This window comes from Haliotis asinina, chromosome 3 (assembly GCF_037392515.1).
Source record: "Haliotis asinina isolate JCU_RB_2024 chromosome 3, JCU_Hal_asi_v2, whole genome shotgun sequence".
Taxonomy (NCBI): domain Eukaryota; kingdom Metazoa; phylum Mollusca; class Gastropoda; order Lepetellida; family Haliotidae; genus Haliotis; species Haliotis asinina.
This window is the reverse complement of record NC_090282.1, coordinates 23,810,830-23,836,181: the sequence shown is the minus strand read 5'-3', so window position 1 is coordinate 23,836,181 and position 25,352 is coordinate 23,810,830. Positions and strand designations below refer to the sequence as shown.

The 25,352-nt window shown below is 37.1% G+C and overlaps 1 protein-coding gene across 1 annotated transcript in view; it reads right to left on the bottom strand.

Annotated features, from left to right (window-relative positions):
• The window catches only part of LOC137277723 (ankycorbin-like), a 64,482-nt gene that overhangs the window by 32,362 nt on the left and 6,768 nt on the right, over positions 1-25,352 (bottom strand). Inside the window, exons 2-4 of the mRNA XM_067809613.1 lie at positions 3,200-3,341; positions 1,136-1,266; positions 214-302 (exon numbers count right to left, since the gene is read on the bottom strand). Of these exons, the coding sequence (XP_067665714.1) occupies positions 214-302; positions 1,136-1,266; positions 3,200-3,256 (277 nt within the window). The 5' untranslated portion in view covers positions 3,257-3,341. The remainder of the gene's footprint in view (positions 1-213; positions 303-1,135; positions 1,267-3,199; positions 3,342-25,352) is intronic.

The following is a 25,352-nucleotide window of genomic DNA, read 5'->3' as shown; positions in this document are numbered from 1 at the left end:
AGACATCATCTCAGAACCCATCTTGGATTGGGAGACACATCTCAGAACCCATCTTGGATTTCTGAGACACCATCTCAGAACCCATCTTGGATTGGGAGACGTTATCTCGGAACCCATCTTGGATTGGGTGACACCATCTCAGAACCTATCTTGTTCTGGGAGCCATCATCATAGTACCTACATACTATCATAAGACATCAACTCAGAACATACCTTGTATTGTGAGGTCATTGACATCTTCACTGTACTTCAGCAGCAGTTCAACAATCTGGTCATTGCCTACAGCACATGCAATATGTAGGCTGTAACAAAAACATCACAGAGACGTAAACACAATATACTTTCTAAGACCATGCAAGAAGTGCATGCAAAGAAGCAAAACATCTTTCATAAGATTATGCCACAGTTTAATAGCAGTTCCAGCAAATAACCTCAGTTTTCTCAAAGAAATATTCAGACACAAGATTACAAATTCTTTAACATGACAGCTTCCTGGATTTCATTCCCCAAAAATGACAGATCTGTCAATCCATGGACATGTTGAGAGTCTAAAGACTAAGATCACTGATAATGTTTCAATCACATTTTGGAGCTTTGCCTGTGCATTTCTAACAGTTTGAGTTTCTGACAGTGGTTTCCATGTCATTATGCTTCTGAACCTGTATGATTCACATTCTGCCTGACTTACTTGTGTCATCGTGCTTTGGGTCTGTGTGGTTTGGGTTACTGTGCTGTTGGGCGTATGAGGTTTGAGGTCACTCTGCCATTAGATCTGTGTGGTTTGGGTTACTGTGCTGTTGGGCGTATGAGGTTTGAGGTCACTCTGCCATTAGATCTGTGTGGTTTGGGTTACTGTGCTGTTGGGCGTATGAGGTTTGAGGTCACTCTGCCATTAGATCTGTGTGGTTTGAGTCATTATGCTTTTCACCCTGTCTGGTTTGGGTCATCGTGCTTTGAGGTTTGTGTCATCTGGGTCACTGTGCCATTTGGCCTGTGTCATTAGAGTCTTCGTGCTGTTTGGCTTGTGTTGTTTGGGTAATTGTGTTGTTGGGCCTATCTGATTCATGTCATCATGCTTATGCTTATCCACATGTTTAGTAAATTTGCATCAGATCCCTGATACTGAAAAACTTACACTGAATGTCCCTTTGGCCCGAGTTTGGTGGGGTTGAGAGTCTTCTTGTTTAGTACACTGGTTGCCTTCTTGACATCCCCCACCTCTACGGTCTTCAGGAGCTTCTCATCATTCTTGTTCCATTCAGACAACTGAAAGCCAAGGAACATACTGTAAATCCCAAAAGTTTTGCATCATGATTTTTTGCGAGTGGCGACCATCAGACGTTTTACGTCATGATGTTTTGCAACTTGCCTAATTCTAAAAACATAGTTTAGCTTGACAGTTTCAAAGCTTACTTGCATCTGAAAGTTTTATCTGAAGTAAATCCAATCACATATTAAAGTTTGCCGCTAATCTTGAACAAGATTCAGTGGAGTACTTCAGCATGTATGCAATCAGTGATGTTTTCCAAAAAACAACGCTTGCTGCATAGGCCAGATAAGCTTAAAACAGTTCAAGGGGATTAAATTAAATGGAATGACTCTAATAAATTGGCACTGACAAAGGACCAGTTCAGTCAGTGTCGTTGAAGCTGTTGATCTCCAGGTAAGTGTCAAGAAACCTATCCACGCCCACTGGATGTACTCGGCCTTTCAAACAGTCTCTAAGAAATGTGTGTTGCATGGTTAGCACCTGTCTGGACTACTGGATGTACTGATTGACATGTGACATGTGAGTATGAGTAATGCTAGTAATTAGTCATTCTTCGCATTGTTGTCATTGCTTAATATATGTAATGTTTACATCTATTGTTAATTATATGAACTGGTGAATAATAAAGCGAAGATAGGACAGGTTGTTTGCTGATTATTCATTGCATTCTACCAGCAAATTGCGTCATGATATTTCTGCGAGCTCAAGTCATTCACAATTTTCGCAAAAATATCATGCTCGCAAAAATCTAATGATTTACAGTATTAACAGTGAGAAGGTGACCGAAAGTCAAGCCATATTTAAAGGTGAGCGCAAACCTGGATCAACTGCTTTAAACAGTATTCAGTTATGAAAACCCAAAGTGATAGAGGTCTGAAAACATGGTTGTAACCAAAGACTTGAGCAAAGTTAAGCAAACTTTCAAAGACAAGTTAAATCTTGCTTAAGAGGGTTTTTGTTTTCCATGGAAATGACAAATATTACATCTTAATTCTGAAAAAGTGAAAGCAATAAACCATGTACACTTTTTATCAAGATTGTTCAGAAGAAGCTGCACCTGAAAAAATAATGTACGAGAAAAAATATATTCTAAAGTCCTTTTAATTAAGTTACTTCTAGCACATATTTTCCCCTAGACGTCTGCCAACGTCAAAATTTCTATCAAAACCCATCTTTACAGCAAGGCTTTTTTCTGTTAAATCCTCACTTCACTTTGAGCATAATATCCAAGCATGGAAAAATCCCAATACAACTGCACTGTTACTATTTTATTACATGACAACAATTGGCAGAGGGCTTTGATATACTGCCCAAATTTCCCGACGTGTGAAACAGTTTGACAAGTCATCATTTGAGACATCCAATGGTGTTGCTCTTTCTACAGCGAAACAACATACACAGTTTATCAAGATGGCCTGTCAGTCAAAATATGGCCGTCATAACATACTAAAGAATGTAGAGAAGGTTGACCACAAAATTTCATAGGAACATATCTAAAAATATTCAGAATAGAATTATTCTAATGACTCAATACATTGTTTGAAACCAAAGATCTGTTTCAAGGTAACCATGGCAATAGTCTGATCATGGCTGCTGCGAATGAAACCATTTTATGCACAGTTTTGCTGAAATTAAAGTGAACTATAGCTACATAGAATTTGGCAAAAATCATGAATATCTTACCTAATATGTTTACATGGTGCTGCAGTTGTGATACCACAATAACACCTCTCAACAAGGCCCAGGTGAATCCCAGGTGCAGCAACAAATAAACTTTTAGAATAACATATTGACATGACATCTGATCAAGTGTCATCTATTCCACACAAAAACCCTTCCGTTTTTTAACACAACAAATAAACACTACCATGACAATGGTGCAGCACAAAAGCACATTCTTCATATGATAAAAAAATCATGATCACTTACATCTGTGGTACTTTTTGTTCTGAATTTGAACAAGTTGCGCACTCTGTAGCGCGACATCCTGTGATCTTGGACCCTTGGTCTGGATCTGTGTCAGGAGCTACCCACGTAATCTTAACATCCTGGACTGAGGGGAAACACGCCACTGCAAGAAACAACAAAACAGACTTAACAAGACATCTGTGTGGAGAAACACAGACACTCTCCAGACAAGCCTTGTCCTGTAAGGTGCATGAACAGGAAATACTCCAAGACCTGACAAATTCAAACTAATACACATAATTAGATTTGCTTGCTTTTATATCTTTTTTACAACCTACTGGGGTTCATTGTGTACCTAAATGTTGATTATAAGGAAGGAAGGATGTCATGTAATTAGATGCTTTATTGGTTGACAGTACTTTGCCAGTAGACCACCAGCCTCAACTCTGTGTTGTGACGGATGTGTGGTGCTCCTTTTAGAAGTCATGGGATAAGGCATTATGCCAACAAGTGGTACCTAATGCCAGCAGTATATTCGCGTCAGTGCTTACTTAACTCCAAGTTAATTGTGGTTGTTATGGTGTGAAACATGGGGACCTACTTCCTGAAGTTAAGCTGGCTGTATCTGATCACTTCGGCATTAACTGTGGTGAACATGAGTATGAGATAAAACAATTTAAAGTCATGATCCACATGCTAAACCAACCTTGGAAATATAATGGCCACATATTGGATTCCATTCTGAAATGTTCCAGCACCATGGTTGCAATGACTTAAACCAAGTTACGCATAATATAAGACACCTTCTGAAACCACAAGTCCCCAAAACATAAAAAATAGTACCTGTGAATACCTGGGCCTGGACTTTCGAAGCTCTCTTAGCGCTAAGATAATTGTAAGTGCCATACATTAACATTAACTACGACGATCTTAGCGCTAAGAGAACTTTGAAAATCTAGGCCCTGATGTTCAAGAGAAATGGTCTCTTAATACCTCACATTTTTTATTGCTAATTAGAATACATTGAAACCAGGTGTAACCAGAAGTTCTTGGGACTGCCAACATTTTATTTTGAATTATTCATAGTTCAACCCAGCAGTGCTTACATCTGACCCAAATGCAAAATAAGCTTCAAAGTGGAATGTATATTATGAAATAGACAGTCATTATATTCATCATGCAAAACATCCTGTTCAAATCAAGGCATGTAAACAGATCAGTGAGAGATCTTTATGGGTGCTCATACTAAGAAGAAAAATTTACATAACAGTACTTGTGTTCCTAAACATACAAGTGTATAATGTTTTGTCACAGTTAGAAAAAGTAATTTGATTGTTTGAACTCTACCGCTAAATCTCACGTAACAAGTTTGACTTGTGTATGGCTCAATAAGCACCTGACATGTGGTATTTACAAGCACCCAGAGTGTTCATTACAGCAAACAAAACTTTGAAGATGACATGGTTCAACTGGCTTCTTAAGCTGATGTGTTCTTAAAAATGAAAACAGTACAAGATAACTTTTTCAGAGATAATGTGGCTTTTGACACCACCTCCAAGATTATTGCACTAAAACCTGAACCTGTTTATACTCAATGTGAATGAGTGAGTATGGTTCTACATTGCTATTAGCAATATTCCAGCAATATCATGGTGGGGGACACCACAAATGGGCCTCACATACTATACCCATGTAGGAAATCGAACCCAAGTCTTTGGTGTAATAAGCAAACCCTTTAACCACTAAGCTGCCCCACTGCCCATACTACTGTAGACTCATGTTGATTTGACAATGCAGGCATGTCACATGTTACCATACACTTGCCACTCAGATCCAGACTCCAAACTGATAAATTCTTGTTTTGTTTTCATTCCAAGCATCAGACAGGGGGACAACAAGTACAGAAATTCATCATTGGTACGGTCTGCCACTGGATTAAACCAAGGACCATCCACTCACTATGATAGAGCTTCATCTACTAAACTATGGCACTGGTGGTCCCTCAATACATCCCAACAGGCAGAGTGTGCTTTGTTAAGATTCATAAACATCTTTTTTTTTCTCCAAATGCATGTCCAACAAAGTGATCACAATACTTCGATTAGAGAGCATGGGACATTTGAGGAATAAGACTAACAGCTATAAGAACCATGAGCCTTAACTTAAAAAAAAATCAATCAGTTTTCACTTTTCATATCAAATATTCAAATAAAACGTCTATTATACATACATGAAACTGCCAGTAGTGTATAACTTCACTTCCCATTTTTACTAGCACTAATGAAGAAAAAAAATTACATTCACCATATGTGATTTGTGAAACAGCAATTAATCAGAAATGAAACATACAGCTCTATGGATTACAACTTCTTGTTTGTTACATTGAGCGACATTTCGATGTAGATTCTTACATCGTTTTCAAGATAAATGTAAGAATCTACATCGAAACGTCGCTCAATGTAATAAACAAGAAGTTGTAATCCATATAGCTGTATGTTTCATTTTTGACTCACCAACTTCTACAATGCCCATTAAAGAAGTAGCAAATAATCAGGTTGACACAGACTGTCTAACAGTCCCCATCATTTTCCATTACACCCAGTCCTTTCTGTATCATGTAATACAGCAAGGCTACATTTTCCTCTAGTTCACAGCTCCTTTTCAGTTTAAATGACACTAGCTGGCTCTATCAAAATTATTGATATGCAGAGACATCTGTCCATCAGGTTATGTAAGATTTGCTTGTCACTTTTACTTGAAATCTGCTGAAACCATGAACATACAGTTTACAACAAAAGAATCCGTTTTAACAACAAACAAGTTTCCACAACAGGTGCAATGACAGAGACCATTAACATACAAAGCATTTTCTTTGCAGACAGAGATCTTCCCTGGATTCCCTTTCAACCTGAGAAAACACATGCTCTCATCAGCGAGACGTGGAATAACGGACATAAGTAACAAACCATAACAGTTTATCTCCCTTTGTAAGACAAAGCAGCCATTATCTCTGATGTAGGCATCACACACACACCATCACTTCCTGTTTTAGTAGCCCTGTTTGTCATGGCTGTTATCACAGTCATATTTTAATCACCATAAATATGACAAGAAGCCGACATTACCAGGAACATGTCTTCGGTGAGTAAGGCTATTAATTATGGCGTCTTACAGGTAGGTTGCGGACATGCTGCCAACATCTGAGGCTTTATGATGATACAGCACTGAAAGGTCCTCATCTCCAGCACCATCTTAAACCAGCTCTCTTATACACTGGAGCTGTATTTTACATTGTATTTCCATGATTGCATCATATCATTGAAAATATCAATGTATGAGAATAAATACAGGCCCATGTTCAGTGTTCGGGTTGGTCATCATTGGTAGAGTGAGTGAGTGAGTGAGTGAGTGAGTGAGTGAGTGAGTGAGTGAGTGAGTGAGTGAGTGAGTGAGTGAGTGAGTGAGTGCACGATGGCTTCATACATTGTAGCCATATGTGGAATCAAACTCACCCCTGGACGTGATAAGAGAACACTCTAAACTTTAACTTCAGATACTCCACCATCCCTTTGATTATCTGAACAACTCTCATACAAGTAAATGTGTTTTGAACTAAATGTACAGTACTTATGATTTTATCAGAGACATGGTTAAGCTCGCTGAACCCTATAATCTCACTGAATGTCTTCATTAAATGAATGAAAGAACTTTCTTATCAAACCCTACTTGTAGGCCCACCGAGCCATCATTAAACCACTTTGTACAAAATAATGTACTACATTTTATATTCATTGACTGTCTGAGATAAGATGATTCATTGTCCTGAAATACAGACTCAAAGATTCATATGAGGAGAAGGTAAATATGATCTTTCATCCCATCGTCAACAGTCAGTCAACTGTTAAATCTCCTATCGGGAGTCCGATTCCCAGCAGCCACTGCCAGTTGTATGAGGTGACAGAATGGTTCAGTTGGTCAGTCAGACACACTGACTAAGACACATACAAGAGGCATAAGAACAGCAAGAAACATTGATCATAATATCAATCACTTTTCTTTTTGAAGGTTAACAGTTGCACGGTTTTAGCAACTTCATGTACAAAACAAGAATATGTACTTAAGTAATGATACGAACAACAGAATCTACACATCTATCAGTTTGCCTATGATCATATGTTGGAGTACAGTCTTCACTTGTAATAATTGGGCTTTCTCAATGGCTAATATCATATCAATCAAATTAAGTATGCAAACAAGACCAAAATGTTGTAAATTTATCATATGAACAGGTTGTGAAAGTGATACATTTTGAGGCATAACAGTATTGGCTGCAAATTCTAGAAATATTTTTTGGAGCAGGTACTACTCCATACCTTCGATTGTGAAAAATCGTCTCTTCAGTAAGAAGCAAACTTATATTTAATCAATCATTTCTCTTTTCCTTTAATCCAGTGAGTATAATTTGTGGTGTGAGTTACATTCCTGTTCAAACATTATACATTCTTCACTACTTGAATGTCCGATGTGTAGTTGATGTTTCAGGGACATGATATAGATTGGAGGAACGACCCACCTCAGTCACTTTCCTGTTTGTGTATGAAACATGAAATGGACTTAAAAAGCCCAAACATTTATACTTCTGTAACATGGCAAAATGCGATGCTAAACAACACAAAACCAAATCAAACAAAACAAAATGTATTAAACAGTCAGTACAAAAAACTGTTCACGAATATGTACTTGCTGAAAATGTCAAAACTGAGTTTAGCTGTACAAGTAGCCTGTGTAATCTTCTACTTTTTGGTCAATGCGTTGAACATAAGTGACAAAAACATCTTACTGCAATATCAACATCATATGTTTATAAGGCTCTTATTGGAAAATGCAAGATTTTACTCATATTCCAGCATTGTGAGATGGTTTTATCAGTGACATGGGGATACCCACAGACGACAAAGGGTGATAAAAATGATAAAAATGATGTCACCAGTAATGTCAGGGTAAATTTTCTTTGGCAGCTGGTGCCTCCACACAAATACTGGCCAAAAGATGCATAGATTCATGGATTAAAAAACAGACAGTACATCTGTCAAAAAGTCCCAACAAAGAAAACCTCACCACCACACTTAATGCAATCAGTTACTAAACAAGCGCTTTTTCACAACTACAGCAAAAACTGCTTTTAACATTCTGGTGGGGCGTCAAGAAGGTGAGAGAATTCTCACGTGTTTAAATTTCTCCAATTGGCAAGTGTGTCAAAACCACATCCCCTTCATGGCACACATTTTAATCATTGCTAGACATCCCGTGCATCCATTCAGTCGCCTTTTCATGACCCGAGTCTAACTTATCGTCAACAATGTAAGCCATCTTTAAACCTAAAAAATGTTACTGAGCTCTCTGAAAAACCCTTCATCCCATGTGGAGGTAAAACATGTGACGAGATCACACACAACAGCCTCTTAAAGAAGGCTTTATGTAGGGTAAATGAAACATGAAATTGTTAGACACTGAATTACTTACTAAACAGGGCATTGTTCATCACAGCAAACAGCGGAAAGAAATACGTTTTGAAAGACATATTGGTCTTTGTGCTGACAGCAAAGTAAATGTTACGAAATGCACTTAGAATACAATATTCAGCATGATCTTTCTGTCAAAATCTGAACAAGCATCACTTCAAATAACATTAATCATGTTATTTTATGTTAAGTATAGACATTTTAACAAACTTAACAGACAATTGAAATTGTTATGAGTGCAAAATCCTAACTCATTATCATGTGTAAATAAGCATAACAGTGTGGTGAAGTACAAGTATAATAATGTGTTATACGGCATAATGTGACAACAAATGAGACTTTACTGAACAACCCAATGAAGGAGATCAAGTACAGACAAGTATTATGATTCTGAGGAAGGTGGAATGTGCTTGAAGTGTTAATACTAAGTGAAACAATTGATGACTTTTGATTGCCATTCACCTGACGCACACCTTCACTTTTTATAAAACACTGACATTCACATGTACAGCTTGACACATGACAATGGACAATAAGACAGAACTGCAACCAACAAAATGTATGCTACTCAAAAGAAGTTAAGGATCATCTCATATATTGTCATGAGACTGTTGTCAATCTGTCACGACCAAGTTGGTGAAGAGATTGGATGTTTTGTTAGATGCAGAGTATTTCTTTGCTCACTTCAAACCAAACATTTTTCAGTTGAGAAGGAAAGATACAGCTGAATTTATTTGTTTCCCAAAGGATCTTTCTGAAGGACATCCAGGACAGTGAAGTTTTTCAGATTTGGAGGATAAAACGTGGAGACAAATCTTTCCTGTCCATTTCTTTCCTGAAGCAAATTATTTATATCACAAACTGTACTCCCCTTTCACCTTCTAAAAGCTTTCATCAGACCACTTTAGTGGGTATTTTGTTCTATTTCTGAAAGTTTTCTTTTCAATCTATTATAATAACATAAAATAATAAACTAGCAAATTCATACAAGAACACAAAAATCAGTTCTACATTCAACTGCTTACAGTTTTGTTTGTGAAATAACTGATTTATCACTTTAAATTAAGTTTAATTGTATGAATTATTGAAGTTGATTATTTTCAAAACATTTAAAACATATGAAGTAAACATTGATTCTTCAATTCCAAACTAGCTCCAGTAATTAATTTATTGTCTTAACTGTGTAAAATTGCAAGGATTGCTTGAAAATGTGCATTATTGAAGATCTCAGTTTAGTACTTTAAATATCATCTGAATACATGAATTTCCCAAACCAGCTACATTAATTAATTTATAAGAAAACTGTGGAATAATTGGTTTTCGGTTGCTTTAATGGACGATTAATTCAGCTACCAGTTAGATTTAGCAGATTTGGCACAAATGGAAACTTAATTCTTGATTCCAGAAACTGAAGAAACAATTGTGATTTTGTCTTGAAATCTGAATTTCTGTCACAATTGATGACACATAAATACTTCCTGTTGCTGTTCTTGTTGCCAAGGGAACTGTGATTCAGGTGTGCTTCAGTGGGCAGGAAACACCAATGAGTTAATCAATGTTATCTTCAGAATCATGCTACCAATGTTGCTGTGAAACAATAATTGTAATAACCATGGTTCTTCCAAGTGAGTGAGTGAGTTTAGTATTATGCCGCTTGTAGCAATATTAGAGCGATATCACTTCGGAAACACCAGAAATGGGCTTCACATATTGTGTCCATGTTGTACCTTTGTGGGGAATTGAACCTATGTCTTTGAGTGAGTGAGTGAGACCAAATCAAAGTTGTGTAGGTGCAATTAATATCGGTGTGCACACCTTGGGATCATGCCTTGGGCTGACACACCTGGGCCAGGTAAAAACCTAGAGGATGACATGATGCAACAAACATCGGAAGATTTGCTGCATTCCAGACATGCACACAGCTCCTCCCTTGGACCTTGTGACCCGAGAACTGTGCATGAGCATTAATGCCATAAGAAGTACGAAGACTGCGACGTGCGGATGTGCATGACGACAGGGACATAGGACTGCCTGTTTAATTCTATGTCAGTCCTCCAGCACTCGTCCAGGTATCAGGTGGTTTGCGCACTCATTTATTTTTGCAGTTCTTTTCAGTAAGGCAATCAGGGAAGATCTATCTGGTCGGTTAACAATAGAGGACAGTGCTCAGATTTCACTGCTTGCGTGACTGATACCTGCGTGACGTTAAGGTGTCCAATTCTGTTCTTGGGTGGCAATGGAGTTGCAAAAAAGGCAATACAGTTCAGCTGCTTTCCATTTCCTGTATTTAGATCGTAATTGATAGACTTGGTAACAACATTTTCACATCTTCTGGTCTATAAAGTCATAATTTTGGTGAAATATCTTTGAACAAACATTTACAGTAAGGTCAGTATGACAAATTAACAATTTTTAAATTAATAAATAATTATAAAAATGTCCAAAGGAACATGACACAGATCCAATTGAATAGAAACCATGGTACAAGTATGAACAAAAAGAGGATATAGGGACAGTAAGAGAATATTGTGTAATTGTGTATAAACATACAAATGACAGGCCTCATATGGCCCTAGGGAATATATGGTCTTCCTAATCCAACAAACATACAGAGTGACGTCACTTTAAGCCTGCAATTCATCAAACATGGCAGCAGCATAAGTATCTGAACATATTAATAACATCATCTGCATCTCCAGAGTTTTGTTAACTTTATTTTCAGCCCAATCAGCAGTTTTTCAACAATGACCTGTTTCCCGTATATAGTCCTGGCAAGGTAACCGTATGGCTGATTGGCAAAATCTACTTAGTCACAACACACAATTACGGTGAAATTATGTCCCTGAAACAATATTAAAAAATATATTTTTTTACAAAACAAATCTCAAATAAAGCCGAAAGATAAGACATCTTGGCTTGACAAATCATTGAGTAGGACTCCTATTTAGTTTACTCTCTTTTGTCTCTTTTGCATACCTGTCACCCCAAAATGTGTGCAAGAAGTGACAGCCATTAGAATCTGTTGTCCAGGGGCCAGAGGTCCCAGTCAGGTCCTTGTCAGGGGGTTAGGAACAAAAGAATTTGTTTCATCTTTTGAGACTGTTATTTGATGTGAAAACATCATCTAGCGATATTTAGAAAGCCATTTTCATGAAAAGTGAGATTTTGTATACTGACTATGAGATACGAGAAAGTAGAGTTTTGCAGGTGGCAGACTGTCAAACAGGCAACCCATTTCACAGAGCATTTCTACTGCTAAGATGATAGTAACATAACTTTTGAAAGTAACAGTGTTATCATTGTTTAATACAACAAGCCCTGGTCATACAGTAAGAGCGACCAAACTTTATTCATTTTTTTAAAGTGACATGATACTGCTGCAGTTTTCTGAACTGCCATGATAAAACCCTCCTCACTCATAGTGATAAAGGCAGCCAGGTGAGGTTCTTTAACATTGATTTATTATTACACCCATAGATTGACACACATGCATGCTTGTGTATGTGTGTGACTGCTTGTCTTCTTGGGACTTCTACCGGCTCTAAGGCTCTGGAGGCAGCCAGGTGAGGTACTTCAACATCGACTTCAACTACATCCGTTTTACATGAACCGGACAATGGTGCATATTTCATCAGAAATGTACATGATAATATTTCATTATCCAAACAACTTATCAATGTCATTATAAAATATATCAAATTATTAACATCATAATAACATGAACAATCAGTTAAGACTGAAAAGTAGTTTACGAATTAACCACCTCAAAAACAATACAATGTGAAAACAAACAAGAATTAAGAGCAGCAGGGTTTTTTATTCCATCAACACAAAAGTTTTTGAAACAGAAAATACCTCAAAATACTGAACGAGAACCTAGTTACAAGTACATCTTGAAGACTCCAGTGTCCACATTATCTGATTGCCCTTTCTTTGACCTAGCTTATGAAATCCCCCACAAACAAAACCAAAATTGGAGTTTGTATTTTTGATGTTTTAAACCTACCGACCTTGGGGGGAAAAAATCTGTCATCCTATCAACAAAGTGTCTGGTTTTTAGTGAGAAAATTACATGTGGAGGTTCTCGGTCCATCATAAAGAAACACTTGTTGCGAGAATGAACATGTCTTCCTTGAAAATGCAAATACATTTAAGTGGTAGAAACAAGTTCTGTTACAATTTACCTCATATCAGCTTGTTTATTCATCCAAATTCATATCACAGACTGTATGAGAAAGATAGTTGGATAACCTCTTCTGATACATCCAATCCCAAACTATTTCTAACAGTGTCCAATGATATTCCAATATTCTACCCCTTCCGAGAATATTAGATCAATTTCTCGTTTAACATCATCGGTGGAGACAACCTTCAAGAGATAATCCATTGCCACTGATATCACTAACGTCATCACTCATCTCAAGACCTACAAAAATATGACCAAAATCAACCCTTAGGCACAAGGTTCAATATATTTACTTAGTGGTAGCCATTAATCAAAACACTTCAACAGCCAGCCAAGTGAATCTGACTGGAAATCCACAGTCTAAAAGCAAGGCACAGGGAGTATTACTTACCTACCTACTTAAACAGTATAAAGGAACGCCAAGTAATATACTTCACGCTTCTTGCATTCCTTGCACTTCATGTTGAGAACACACATGCCTGTGTTTACAGCCAGGCTGAAACCTCTCAATGGAGCTACCTGTGCATAAAATCACACCACAACAAATGCTGACAGCTACTACCCCCATGACACTGTACACGAATATATACCTGCTTCAATAATTTTTCATTCACTGTGCGGCAGCCTGCTTGAAATTTGTGCACTTTCAATCAAAGGAACTTTCGATGAAAGGAACCTTCAAAACTGGACACTTGTCATCCTCTCTACACACATTCAAAACGGTTTTGACACATTAATAAGTAACACTGTATACTGTAAGAGTTCTGATAGAAGAAAGTATTAAGCATTGACAAGCATAATGCTCTTTATTATGTGTTATAAGACTGGAAGGTCATTCGTCGATCAGACATTGTCACAAAGTTTGACGCAATTCACATGCACAAATCCAGAAATATGGCAATTTTACATTACAGCTGAGCACATCAGGCTTGTTTGTTTGCCGTCCTATGCAGCACTAAGCAATAATCGAACAGTATGGCAGCAGTCAATAATCAAATTTGGATCGAACAATTCAGTGATCATCAGCATGAGCATCAACCTCTGCAACTGGGACACAGTGAAATGTTTCAATCACTCTGGCACATCCAATCATCTTTTGACAAGTATGGGTAGCTCAAGACCAATTCTAACAAGGATCTTCACAAGTATAGGCTATCCAGAATGGGACTGATTCATATGTTGTATTTCTGTCAATTAGAACAAATACAAGAGAGGTGAGGTTTCATTTCATGTTCACCAAACTCAGAAAGCACACTTACCTTGTTTTAATACCTGCTCAATTTCATTAGTTTCTACGTGCCTCAGACATGCATCAATTCAAATACAGTATGTGAAGATATAATCAATCAGTTCCATCAATGGCCGATTTTTGTCAGTCTCCAACCCACTTGATCCAGGGAGATAAAAAACACATTTTGTACATTTGTTATCCTTTGACTTCATTATGATTCACTTCTGTAAACAAAAATAACAATAAAACTACTGCATAACAGCTTTAGCAATATATGGCGAAGCAAGCAGATCAGTCTTTCATGGAACACGTTAAATTCATATCTTACTCTGATGCTGTACTATTTATGTGCCGTTGATTATGTTTCCAACTTGTTGAGAATGTGAAAACACATTAACAGGGAAAAATATACTTTCCATGAAATATCTTCTTGTGAAACAGGTGCAATCAGGTAAAAAGAAGCTTACCGTGTTTAGTCATCAAAATGTGTGGACAAACTCCTGTTTGGACCAACCTATCTCTGTAACTACTAAATGCTTCCTGCTTTTAAGCTGCTGTCAATATATTCCAGTAATATAACAGTTGGGGACACCAGAAATGGGCTTCTCACATTGTACCCATGTGGGGAATTGAACCCATGGCTTCAGCATGATGACCGAATAAAAATGCATTAACCACTCGGCTACCCCACCTACCCTAATGCTTCCTGAAGACTGTTAAGTAAAATGTACCATTTCGTAATGTCTTTTGGTAAGTATCAACTATGATATCAAGGTATGATTTAGAAACAGGTTTTGAACATACTCAAAACAGTTTAGTCACAAAAATACCTGTCAATAATTTAGTCTGGACCTATTGTTAGGATTCCAGGTTAGAAATGGTCCCTTAGCAACCTGATCTTGTCCATAATTGAGTCTGGACCACACAAACCTGTGATCAAAATCATGAGCACAGAGCAAAGCTTTACAGTTACTACAATATCAGTTAACCTTGACCTCAAATCTAAACATCTGATCCAGAAAATCTCTTTTTAGTCCAAGATCAGGCCCATTTCTAACCTGAAATCCAAACAATATGTCATATTATATGTGTGCAGTCCACGAACTCTAGGAATGAGGACAAAAGCATTCTGACTCGTAATATATTCTGTAAACACTATGATTATTCCTGTTGTGCAGAGAGATTTCACTTGCTTTAAAAACCAGCACTCAGCATGTCATTACAATTAGTTATGTTATTCAGTTAATGAGGCCTGAATAATACAATTGCAATAATAGTTTGAAGAATGCTACATTAGTCATATATCTGATCCAGTCAATATTATCACTAAAGCTTGGCCTGATGGAATTTAAGATATCTGTACACAAATGTGTGATCTTCAATAAGTGGAAGAAGATAGTTAGGCACTACTACTTTTGTCAATATTCATGTATGTCACACTATGCAACACCTCAAACAGGCATAAAACATTACATCCAAGTGGAAAATTGAATGCAAACACTCGAACCCTTAGACTACCCAAACCTATTAAGTTCCAGTGTGGAATAAATATGTATGGTCAGGGTTTGAGTTATCATTGTACAGTGTGTAGGAGATATACAGTGTCATACAAAACGTATTCGGACACTTGATGTCATATCCATTGACTCGTACATGTTATTTCAGCGTAACATAAATGATTTTCATGAAGAGAGTTTAGGGTGGATCTTTGTAAAATTTGACTGGCAAATTGGAAATCGTCTTTGCTCTGCGCACATAATTTCAATTCACTTTTCCAACCACTATTTAATTAATGACATCACATTTATCATCTTACTTGTGATTCCACAATGCACAATCCCAGAGACTATTATGTCAAAGGAGCTCACGGCACTGTACAAATGATGATTAAATTGTTGCCATTTGATAAATAAGCAACAGGAAATTAGACAGAAATCATGTGAGTGTAGGTAAGATGATTCCCCACAAATGTGCAAAATTTGACTTGGATCTTAAGAAAATTAATTTCATGAAAACTATTTATGCTACACAAAATTAACATGTAAGTCTATGGAAATTACATCAAGTGTCTGAATACTTTTTGCATGGGTCTGTATATTAATGAAAAGAAGATTATTCACAAGATTTTAACCTGTAAAGATCTGGGTCAGAATTGGTCCATCAACAACTCATGCTTTCCATTTGAGGTTGGTTCATGTTTCCTAAATGTGTAGATCAATGATCATTATATTAATCACTGGATTGTCTGGTAGAGACTGGAATATTTTCAGACCACTGCCTCTCAGTGAAAATGTTGAAAAGTGCAGTGTGTAAAAAAAGGTCATGTATGCACTGCTTGCATCATAACTAAAAAAAAAAAAAAACGAAAAGTGCAGTGTAGACAACAACAGATCTTAGTTTCATTGGCATGATATCCAGGGACAAAAACCGGTCGAAATATCCAAAGTCTGAGTCAAACACTATCGCTAACCTCCTGATAAAAGACAATGTTTGTATAATGTTTTTCAGGTTTATAACTTTGAAAAAAGATTGCTTTCACGTAAACTAACAAAAATAATCAAGCCACATCCATTAATAGACCAGTTATAGTTAACAGAATGGGAAGGGCCTGTATTGCATTATTGTAGTCTATGAATTTGCAATGACTTCCTTAACAGATGCTTGAATGTCCTTTGGTTTATAGAGTTCTACGTGTAATAACTGATGTTTACAAGAAATCCATCCACAATGCCATTATGTTTTATATCATATTAGACACAGTATAGCGGGCATCCATCCATTCTGGTCTTGAGAACTGCTTGAGGTAATGGCTGCGCTGAGTGTTCAGTATAAAACTGATTACAACTGAAAATCCTCTGCATTAACTGGAAACAATTGGTTTTCTGCACATCGGATTTAGTCAATACGATTGTTGACACTGTTGATTACCAGGCAGGTCAGCAGGATATTTTACTGGAACCTTGCCTCACGCTAGTTTGTAGTATTCCAAATTCACACTTGTCTTCAAGCATAGGAATACTGTATTGTGAAGGGGCAAGTAAGAATCTATTGATGGCAGTTCTCATTGAGAGACAGTGGGGACTCTGTGCTCTCAATCTGAACCAACTCTGAATATTTCTACGTGGGTACACAAAACTGATTGAAAAAGTATACTCAGTAAACATGTTAGTTGTGTATACATGTAGAAGTAGGAGTTGATACACTGACCAAATTTAACAAATTTTTAGGGCTGTGTATGAAAAAAGTATTTTTTTCAGTATCACAGTGTATGTACTGAATTTTCGAGGAAAATCTGAGGTGGTTTCCAGATAGGTCCTTGACAAACTTCAGATGGTCCAAAATATGACAGCTTGAATAGTGATCCTCACCTCCAGGAAATCACACATCACTCCTGATCTTAGAAATCTCCACTGGCTTTTAATAAGAGAACAGTCTAAGTAAACTTAGTCTCAGTGTTATTCGTTACTCTCCACAAACCCTAGTAGAAGGTTGCATCAGGTAGCCGCCTTTGAGCGACCTATGACCGTCCAATCAACAGCGACAACAGCTACTACTTAGGGATCGGAGGGACTTACAAAATATTCAGGTCACTGACACAGATCTCTCCACAAGCAAAAATCTGCATATAACCCTGTTATTTGACCTGCAGTATATACACTTTGGGGCATCTGTTGACATGGTTACCATTAGCTAATATCTCTGCAAGATTACATCCTTGAATGCTGTCCAAAACACTATTTTCTGAGCCTATTTTCTCACTGTTGTCATGGTTGTTTCGTGTGCCATGTGCATCACCAAGAAGCGACTGTACGCTAAATAGCATTCGAAATCATTCAGGTACAAACGTTTTCGAGATAAAACGTTCAAAAGGTATGTGCGAATGTCCACTTTCGCAATTTGGTAAGCTGTGTTCTGATTGGTCAGTATCTAAGGTTAGCTGACGCGACCTCCCATAAGGTTTTGATAGACTCAGTAGTGGAGTGTAACGAAAAGTAGTGAGGCTAGGCTTACTTAGACTGAATAAGAGCAAGGGTCCACTTCAACATTCTCTGTCTGACACATAACTCTCAGCATAAGTAACCTTCTTAATACATATGAGAGCTGATACCAGTCTAAGTCTTTGGTCAGAGATCTTTTGAATATTATGTCCCCTACATGAGGAAATGTTTTCCACAAGATATTAAACATTCTCTAACCTCAAAACAAGTATCAAAGCCTACTGTTTCCTCCTGTTCTATGAATCATGCTTACTCAGTCACCATCCCTATCTATGTACTTTTTTTTTCATTGTTGCACCCTGAGCATGCTACAAGCATGGAAATAAGAGCATTATAAATGTGCACTATTATTATTGTGGGACCTTATTTAAAATATGAAAAAATATATTATCCTGCCAAACAAATTTAAATATAGCCCAGAACAATGCCTAGAGTTGAAGCAGTCAAGACTTAATTCTAGACATGAACAGAACTTCTATTTATTTTATACTCTAGGGTCCAGGAAGTCTGCAAAGATCTTGTCATGGATTGATCGTCAGTAACCTATGCTTGTCTTAAGAGGCAACTAAAGGGATCGGGTGGTCAGACTGGCTGACTTGGTTGATACAGGTCATCGTTTCCCAATAGCGTAGATGGATGTTCATGCTGTCAAATCACTGGGTTGTCTGGCCCAGACTTGATTACTTACAGACCACCGCCTAATAGCTGGAATATTATTGAGTACTGCATAAAACTAAACTCAGTCAGATACTAGGGTCCATATCTTGGTAAATCTGGTTTTCACGCCTCAAATCTGACGTTCACCTAAAGGACTCTTGGTGGTGAAGTATGGTTATAGATAGGTGTGCATGATGCATGACTATGCATGCAGCTACATGAATCACCTAAAGGACTCTTGATGGTGAAGTATGGTTATAGATAGGTGTGCATGATGCATGACTATGCATGCAGCTTCATGGCACCTGGCTAGTTTATCTAGATGGAGTCATGGAAGATAAGAAATCTACATAAGTGTCTCACACATCAATGCCAGCGCCACCACCCAGTGGAGGCTGTCACACAGCCCACGGCTTTCACTACATTCATCATCACCTAGGAATCTGCTACCATAACTCACTGCACCGCTTGAGTGGGTCTGCACCATGTGACGACACTGTGTCATTCAAGTCAACTATGTCAAGTACAATGGCAACTGATGCTCACGGCGAACATGTCTTGCATACATACACGACTCGCCAATTTAGTCGAGATAACATCATGTACATTCAAAACAGCAAAAGTCATCATTATCTGAGCTGCTGTAAAGAGAAGAAGTGTATCTTGATGAAAAATATTCCATGAAGATGTGTTTACATATTCAAATTAAGGTTTATGTTACTGCACTTCTTTCATGGGTCACTGTGACAATCTGTATGTCAGTCATATAGTATATGGAGGACAACTCACCTTCAGCATATGCAAAACTCGAAACCTCTCACCAACTTGTTTAAATAACATTTCACATTCCACACATAGCTGGAAGCATTTCATTCAGTTTCCAAGTAAACATTGCTCATAAATCTCGGCATTATTACACAACTGTTTTAAAAAGATGCTATTAACATTATGTTCATTTATATATTTATTTAAAAACACTCAGACTTATTGGCAATAAGTGAAAATAACCTGAAAACACTAATTTTACTATGGTTGACTTAAAATCAATGATGCTGTGACACATTAAATTACAGAGATAGGATGTCAATATAATCAGAAAGAATAAAACTGAGACATTATATTTCAAATCTGAGACAACATCAACTTGCAATCATAATCATAAATACAAATACTGAGCTGACTTCATCACATGCTTGAAGAGTTTTGTCAAAAATAGGGTTTTTTATAAAATAAGTTCTAATAGTTTCAAATTATTTAGAAATGGACATTCTTATCAAGAAAGTGGAGTCTGTTATCTGCAACACTGAAAATGTCAATTTTATGGGTTCAATAAGATAATTAGATTCTGGAAGCTATACAATAGAGCACCAACATTAAATCCATCCAAGCTATTATTTAGCCATGAAGAGCAAGTAATGATAATAGGGATAGTCTTCATAATTGGACGCCATACAATTGTTTACAAATGTCAATCATAATGGAAAGACAATATAAGAAAATTGGTTTTTTTATTGAAAATGTTTCACACAAAACCCTTGTTTATACATTATAAGCCTCTGAGACACTGGTTGTTGTTTTTTAAACATAAGATTTTCCTTTATCAAAAGGCATAATGAAAATACTATCTTCTTTCACTATTCTTATCTTGTGAGTTTTTTGTTGTTGTTTTATGTCAAAAGTACAAGTAAATCTGCGGTACTGCAAGCAAATCTAGATTGAAACAATCCAGACGTGTTTGCATTACTGCAGATTTACTTTTAAAATAAACATATTTCAGTTTGATTTTGTTAAATTATCTTTTTATATAATTTCATTAAACAGTTTCTCAAAGAAATTCCTTGGAGCCACTTTCTATACTACATAAAAAGTTATTTTAATGAAATCAAACTGAAATATGTTTATTTCAAAACTTCAACCTATTTTGCCGTCCTCTTTTATAACAGCTTGCCAAGCCAACTTCTGCTTACTTCGACAATTCCCAAATGTAAAACTTATCACTTTCATAGATAAAAACAAACAATCACAGACATCAAGAACAGGTTGTATCACATAATCCAGTGAAGGAAACAGTCTTTTATAACATGACTTTGACAAGCTAAGAAGATGGGTCTTGATTTGTATCCTGTATGCACAGAACAAACCACTTGAGACTTGGTTCTCAAGTTATCCTGTTATGGCCTTGCTCAATGGCTTAACTAAGTGATAATTCCATGGATGTGTAGTAATTCTACCTTTGCAATACCTAAACCTACATAAGCGGACAGAAAGGACCCCAGTCTTTTACAGTGACAACTTGTTTTTATTAATTATGCCATCTAGAAATTTTGGTTTATACTATTAAATATTATGAAAGAGACGTGTGCAAGTCTAACTTTGCAGTCATAGTTGTGTGTGTTCAGCCCTCACACATGGGCTCCTGATTACATTGCTCAGTTTACATATGCATGTTAGGGTCCTTTGACACTACACATGATATTCCAGCTAGGCTCCTTCATGGATATTGTGCGTAAAGATAGCTGAACTGAATTATTCATGAAGCTGCCTTCAATTTCAACAGAGACCTTCCCAGAACATGACAACTGAGAGTTTCCCACAATCAAATCCACTTAGAATGAATGAGTGAGTGAAGGGGGTTTTATACTACTATTATCAGTATTCTGATTTCACATAGCATGTGTCACACAGAAGCGGATGCAAGAGTTTGAAGAAACTGGCAGCAAATATGTTGGCTGAAGGCTCTGCTAACATTTATGTCAAACAATGATACATGAACGAGTTTGCTTAAGAGATACATATCTTTGATGCAATAAAACATAACATTACGTCTTCATAAATGAGCAATACCTACACAGCTTGTGTGCTGGTGACACAGCAATGCTGCACAAAGAAATGTTATAGAAATTACGGTGGTCAATTTATTATCACATGTTTTGATCTTTGTCACACAGGAACCATTTTCTGTTTATATGTGTTTATACAACATGGTATGTAAAATTGTCATTACACTGAGTTAGAATGGGAAAAAAATCTAGAATAACAATATTTACAAGCCTTAATCACATCACATCACCACACCTGATCCAATCTAAAATAAGACAGTCATTCCTTACAAACTTAAAAGTCCGTTTCTGGTGTTCCTCTGGTGCGATATTGCTGGAATATTGCCAAAAAAGGCATAAAAGCAAACTCACTCACTTCTTACAAGCTGTGAAGTTTTTTTTGGTGTAACCTAGCTTTCATATTGATGGAAAATTGCTAAAGATGTCAAAAACTAAACCCTATCACTTCTCATGAACACTTTGTTGAGGACCTATAGCAGCAGGATAAAATATATATATATATGAATGGGGAATTACAACTTGGCAAGCAGTCAGCTATAACAAATGTCCAGCATTCCATATTCAGGATCACTAAAAACCCAAATTGTCAACACAGGTAAAGGCCATATCCCTGTGAAACATCTGACCCGGAGTCCAGCAGGTCACTCAGTCTGACCCGCCGGCCAACCTGAAGTTGACAATCATGTGAATAACACAATCTGGTTGTGTCAGCATGTACTTGGGCATTTGGTGAATGTTGTGTTCAAAAGTGGACAGGTTCATGTTGTTTAATTTGCACTCTGAAATATTCCAACCATGTGACAGCAATCTATTAACAATTAAGTCGGGATCAGACAATCAAGTGATTGATACATGAGCATTGTTTTACACAATGGGAATACAATGATATACATATATCAACCAATCAGAGGGTCCGACCACCTGATTATTCTCCACTGTCGACCATTATGGGTGACTGAGAGGAATTCTAATCTGGATCTTCATGAGGAAGGCCAAGTGGTTGCTGAAGGCAAATTTTAGTCAGGATTTACTGACATCTTCACAAACAGGCAGTGGTAAAGGCCAATTTCATCCCACTGAAATTTGTTATTGAAATCTGACGGTTTATTGGTATATGTACAGAGACTCAAATCTATTACCGCAACATATGGGGTAGAAGCACCAGACACTATCTTACTTCTGAAGATCCAATACTGTAACAGTGGTAAACTCTCAAGAACAGTCATACATGTATTGCATTTTCATTCACAGATATATTACATTAAAGAATATTCTCTTCACAATTGTACAATATTACCTTTGTAGGTTTTCCTACAATTTCACATTTCTGTGTTTTGGTAATACCAAGCAAGATGTCATACTCTGGAAAATAGATTACTAAAATATTATATTCATTTTATTGCAGCACCTCAATTTTCAGAATAATTGCACATTTGTCATGACAGCTGCTGTCATTCATCAATTTCGCAATCACCTGTTGTTGTATGTTATTATTATGTGGTATGAACTAATGTCTTTTTCACTCATACCCCTTTTTTTTCCTTAAAAACAATCATTTCTGACGAGCCCGCCTTGATATTGCTGGAATATTACTAAAACTGTCATAGTACAGTACTAAGTCAGTTTCAAAATATGACACCCAAGAAAACTGTAACGACTGTGATCTTCTGAAATGAGTTACCTGTTTCCATCAATCTCAATAAACAAAATCAAAGGAAAATACCTACCATGCATGCTACATAACCTGTGTAGACAATATGTGAAAACATAGACCCCTATATCAAGTGTTCCTGACAATAGGTCCCTAATGCAAATCTAACCCAGTTGTGTAATATTACACCCTCACAGGTGTGGGTATGGCACAGCAACTCTTACACCTTTTTCTCTAGCTGATCCTACGATGATGTATCTAAATAACATCTCTCGAAAAAACTCTTTCTCACAGATGTTAATGGGCATTTATTCAAATAGGGTGTGGAACATCAGAGATCAATTCACATCTTAGGCCAATGCAGGTCTGTAGAAAGTGAGTCACTGACATATTTCCCTTTGAAACATCCCAGTAATGACGCTAGGGTAGCCATTGTGAATGACAATCTACTGACTAGCCCGCGCTGTAATTGACAAGATCGGCCTGCAAACAAAAGACAGGGGAACATGAAAAGGTATGTGATGGAAGTGGGTAGTGTCACTAGTGTGATACTACTGCCTGTTCTTGAACTGTTTTACAAGGTAAACAGAGAGTTACACCCCTTGAATTGTGAATACCCAAAGTGCATCTGTGGAATGTGGCATTACAGAAGATTGCCTTGACCTCTAGGGAAATCACAATCGAATGTTGTAATCAATGAAATTTAAGTGCTGAAGCAGCAAAATGGAAAGTAGAAGTTATTTCTATGGATCAGAGAGTGCAGTTTGTGTCAGCAATACATGAAAGCATTCAGGCACTTGAGAAAACATGACCTTTTCATATTTACACAACTACTTACAGGCTCGTAGGCCTTAACATGGCACGGAACAGTAGGCGACATGAAAAAATATCGGACAGTAACAAAGGGAATCGAGTCAGCGAGTGTGAAGTAGTAAATGAATGTTTGCTTGTCTATCAACAGTTACACAAAACGCTTCAAATGATCCACTCAGGTTGACAAAGATGATACTGAATGCCACCAGCAGCATTAAACCATGCATCTACTTGTGTGCTGACACTATCAAATCTTACATCATTAAGTTTCAAGATACCAGTAAAGTTTGAGATTCCAGGAACTGAGGAAGTGACCTTGCACAATTGACCATGTAGAGGATCAAACCTAAGACTTCAACATGAGTTAACACACTTATCACTGTGCCACCTCTCAGGCCATAATAATTCAGCAAAGACACATCACTCATTCAAGGCATACAACTGACACAGTTTTATACTGGAAACAAACACTGTTCTCCAGCATGAGATAAATTATACTTTTATACAGAAAAAGAACAGCATGTTTTGAAATAATTAAAGATCCTAGAAGTAAGTGTTCATGTTTATGTCTGCTAATCAATACATGACAAAAAAACAGAGTTGCATTTCTTTTACTGTTGAGTATATTAACCACAAGACCATACTACTGCCCTTGACAGCAAATCTTGATGCAAGGCGACCAACAATTCCAGATTCAAAACAAACACTGCTCTTAAACATAAGATCACATATACTGGACAAAAATAGTTAGGGATATACGCAAATTTTGAAATTTTGAATGATGATCTATTTACTTGTTGACACGCTGATAAAATATCAATACTAAAAATACAATATCCCTACCATACTTTGTCCAGTATGGTAACAAGACCATACTACTGCCCTTTAAGCAGATCTTGATGCAAGGCAACTGACACAATTCCACACTAGAATCAAAGAATGACACAAAACAATTGACATGATTCTACACTGGAATCAAAGAGCATTCTTCAACATCATATAACATATCAACCAATACACCAAATCGCTGCCCTTCACACTGGACCTTGACACCAGACAACTGACATGATTCCACACTGGAACCAACACTCATCTTCAGCATGAGATAACATATCAACCACTTCACCAAATCACTGCCCTTTACAGCAGACCTTGATACCAGACTATTGACACGATTCCACGTTGGAACCAAACAATCATCTTTAATGTGAGGTAGCATATCAACCACTACACCAAACAAAAAGCCAGCCAGAACAGACCTGATACGACTCCACAT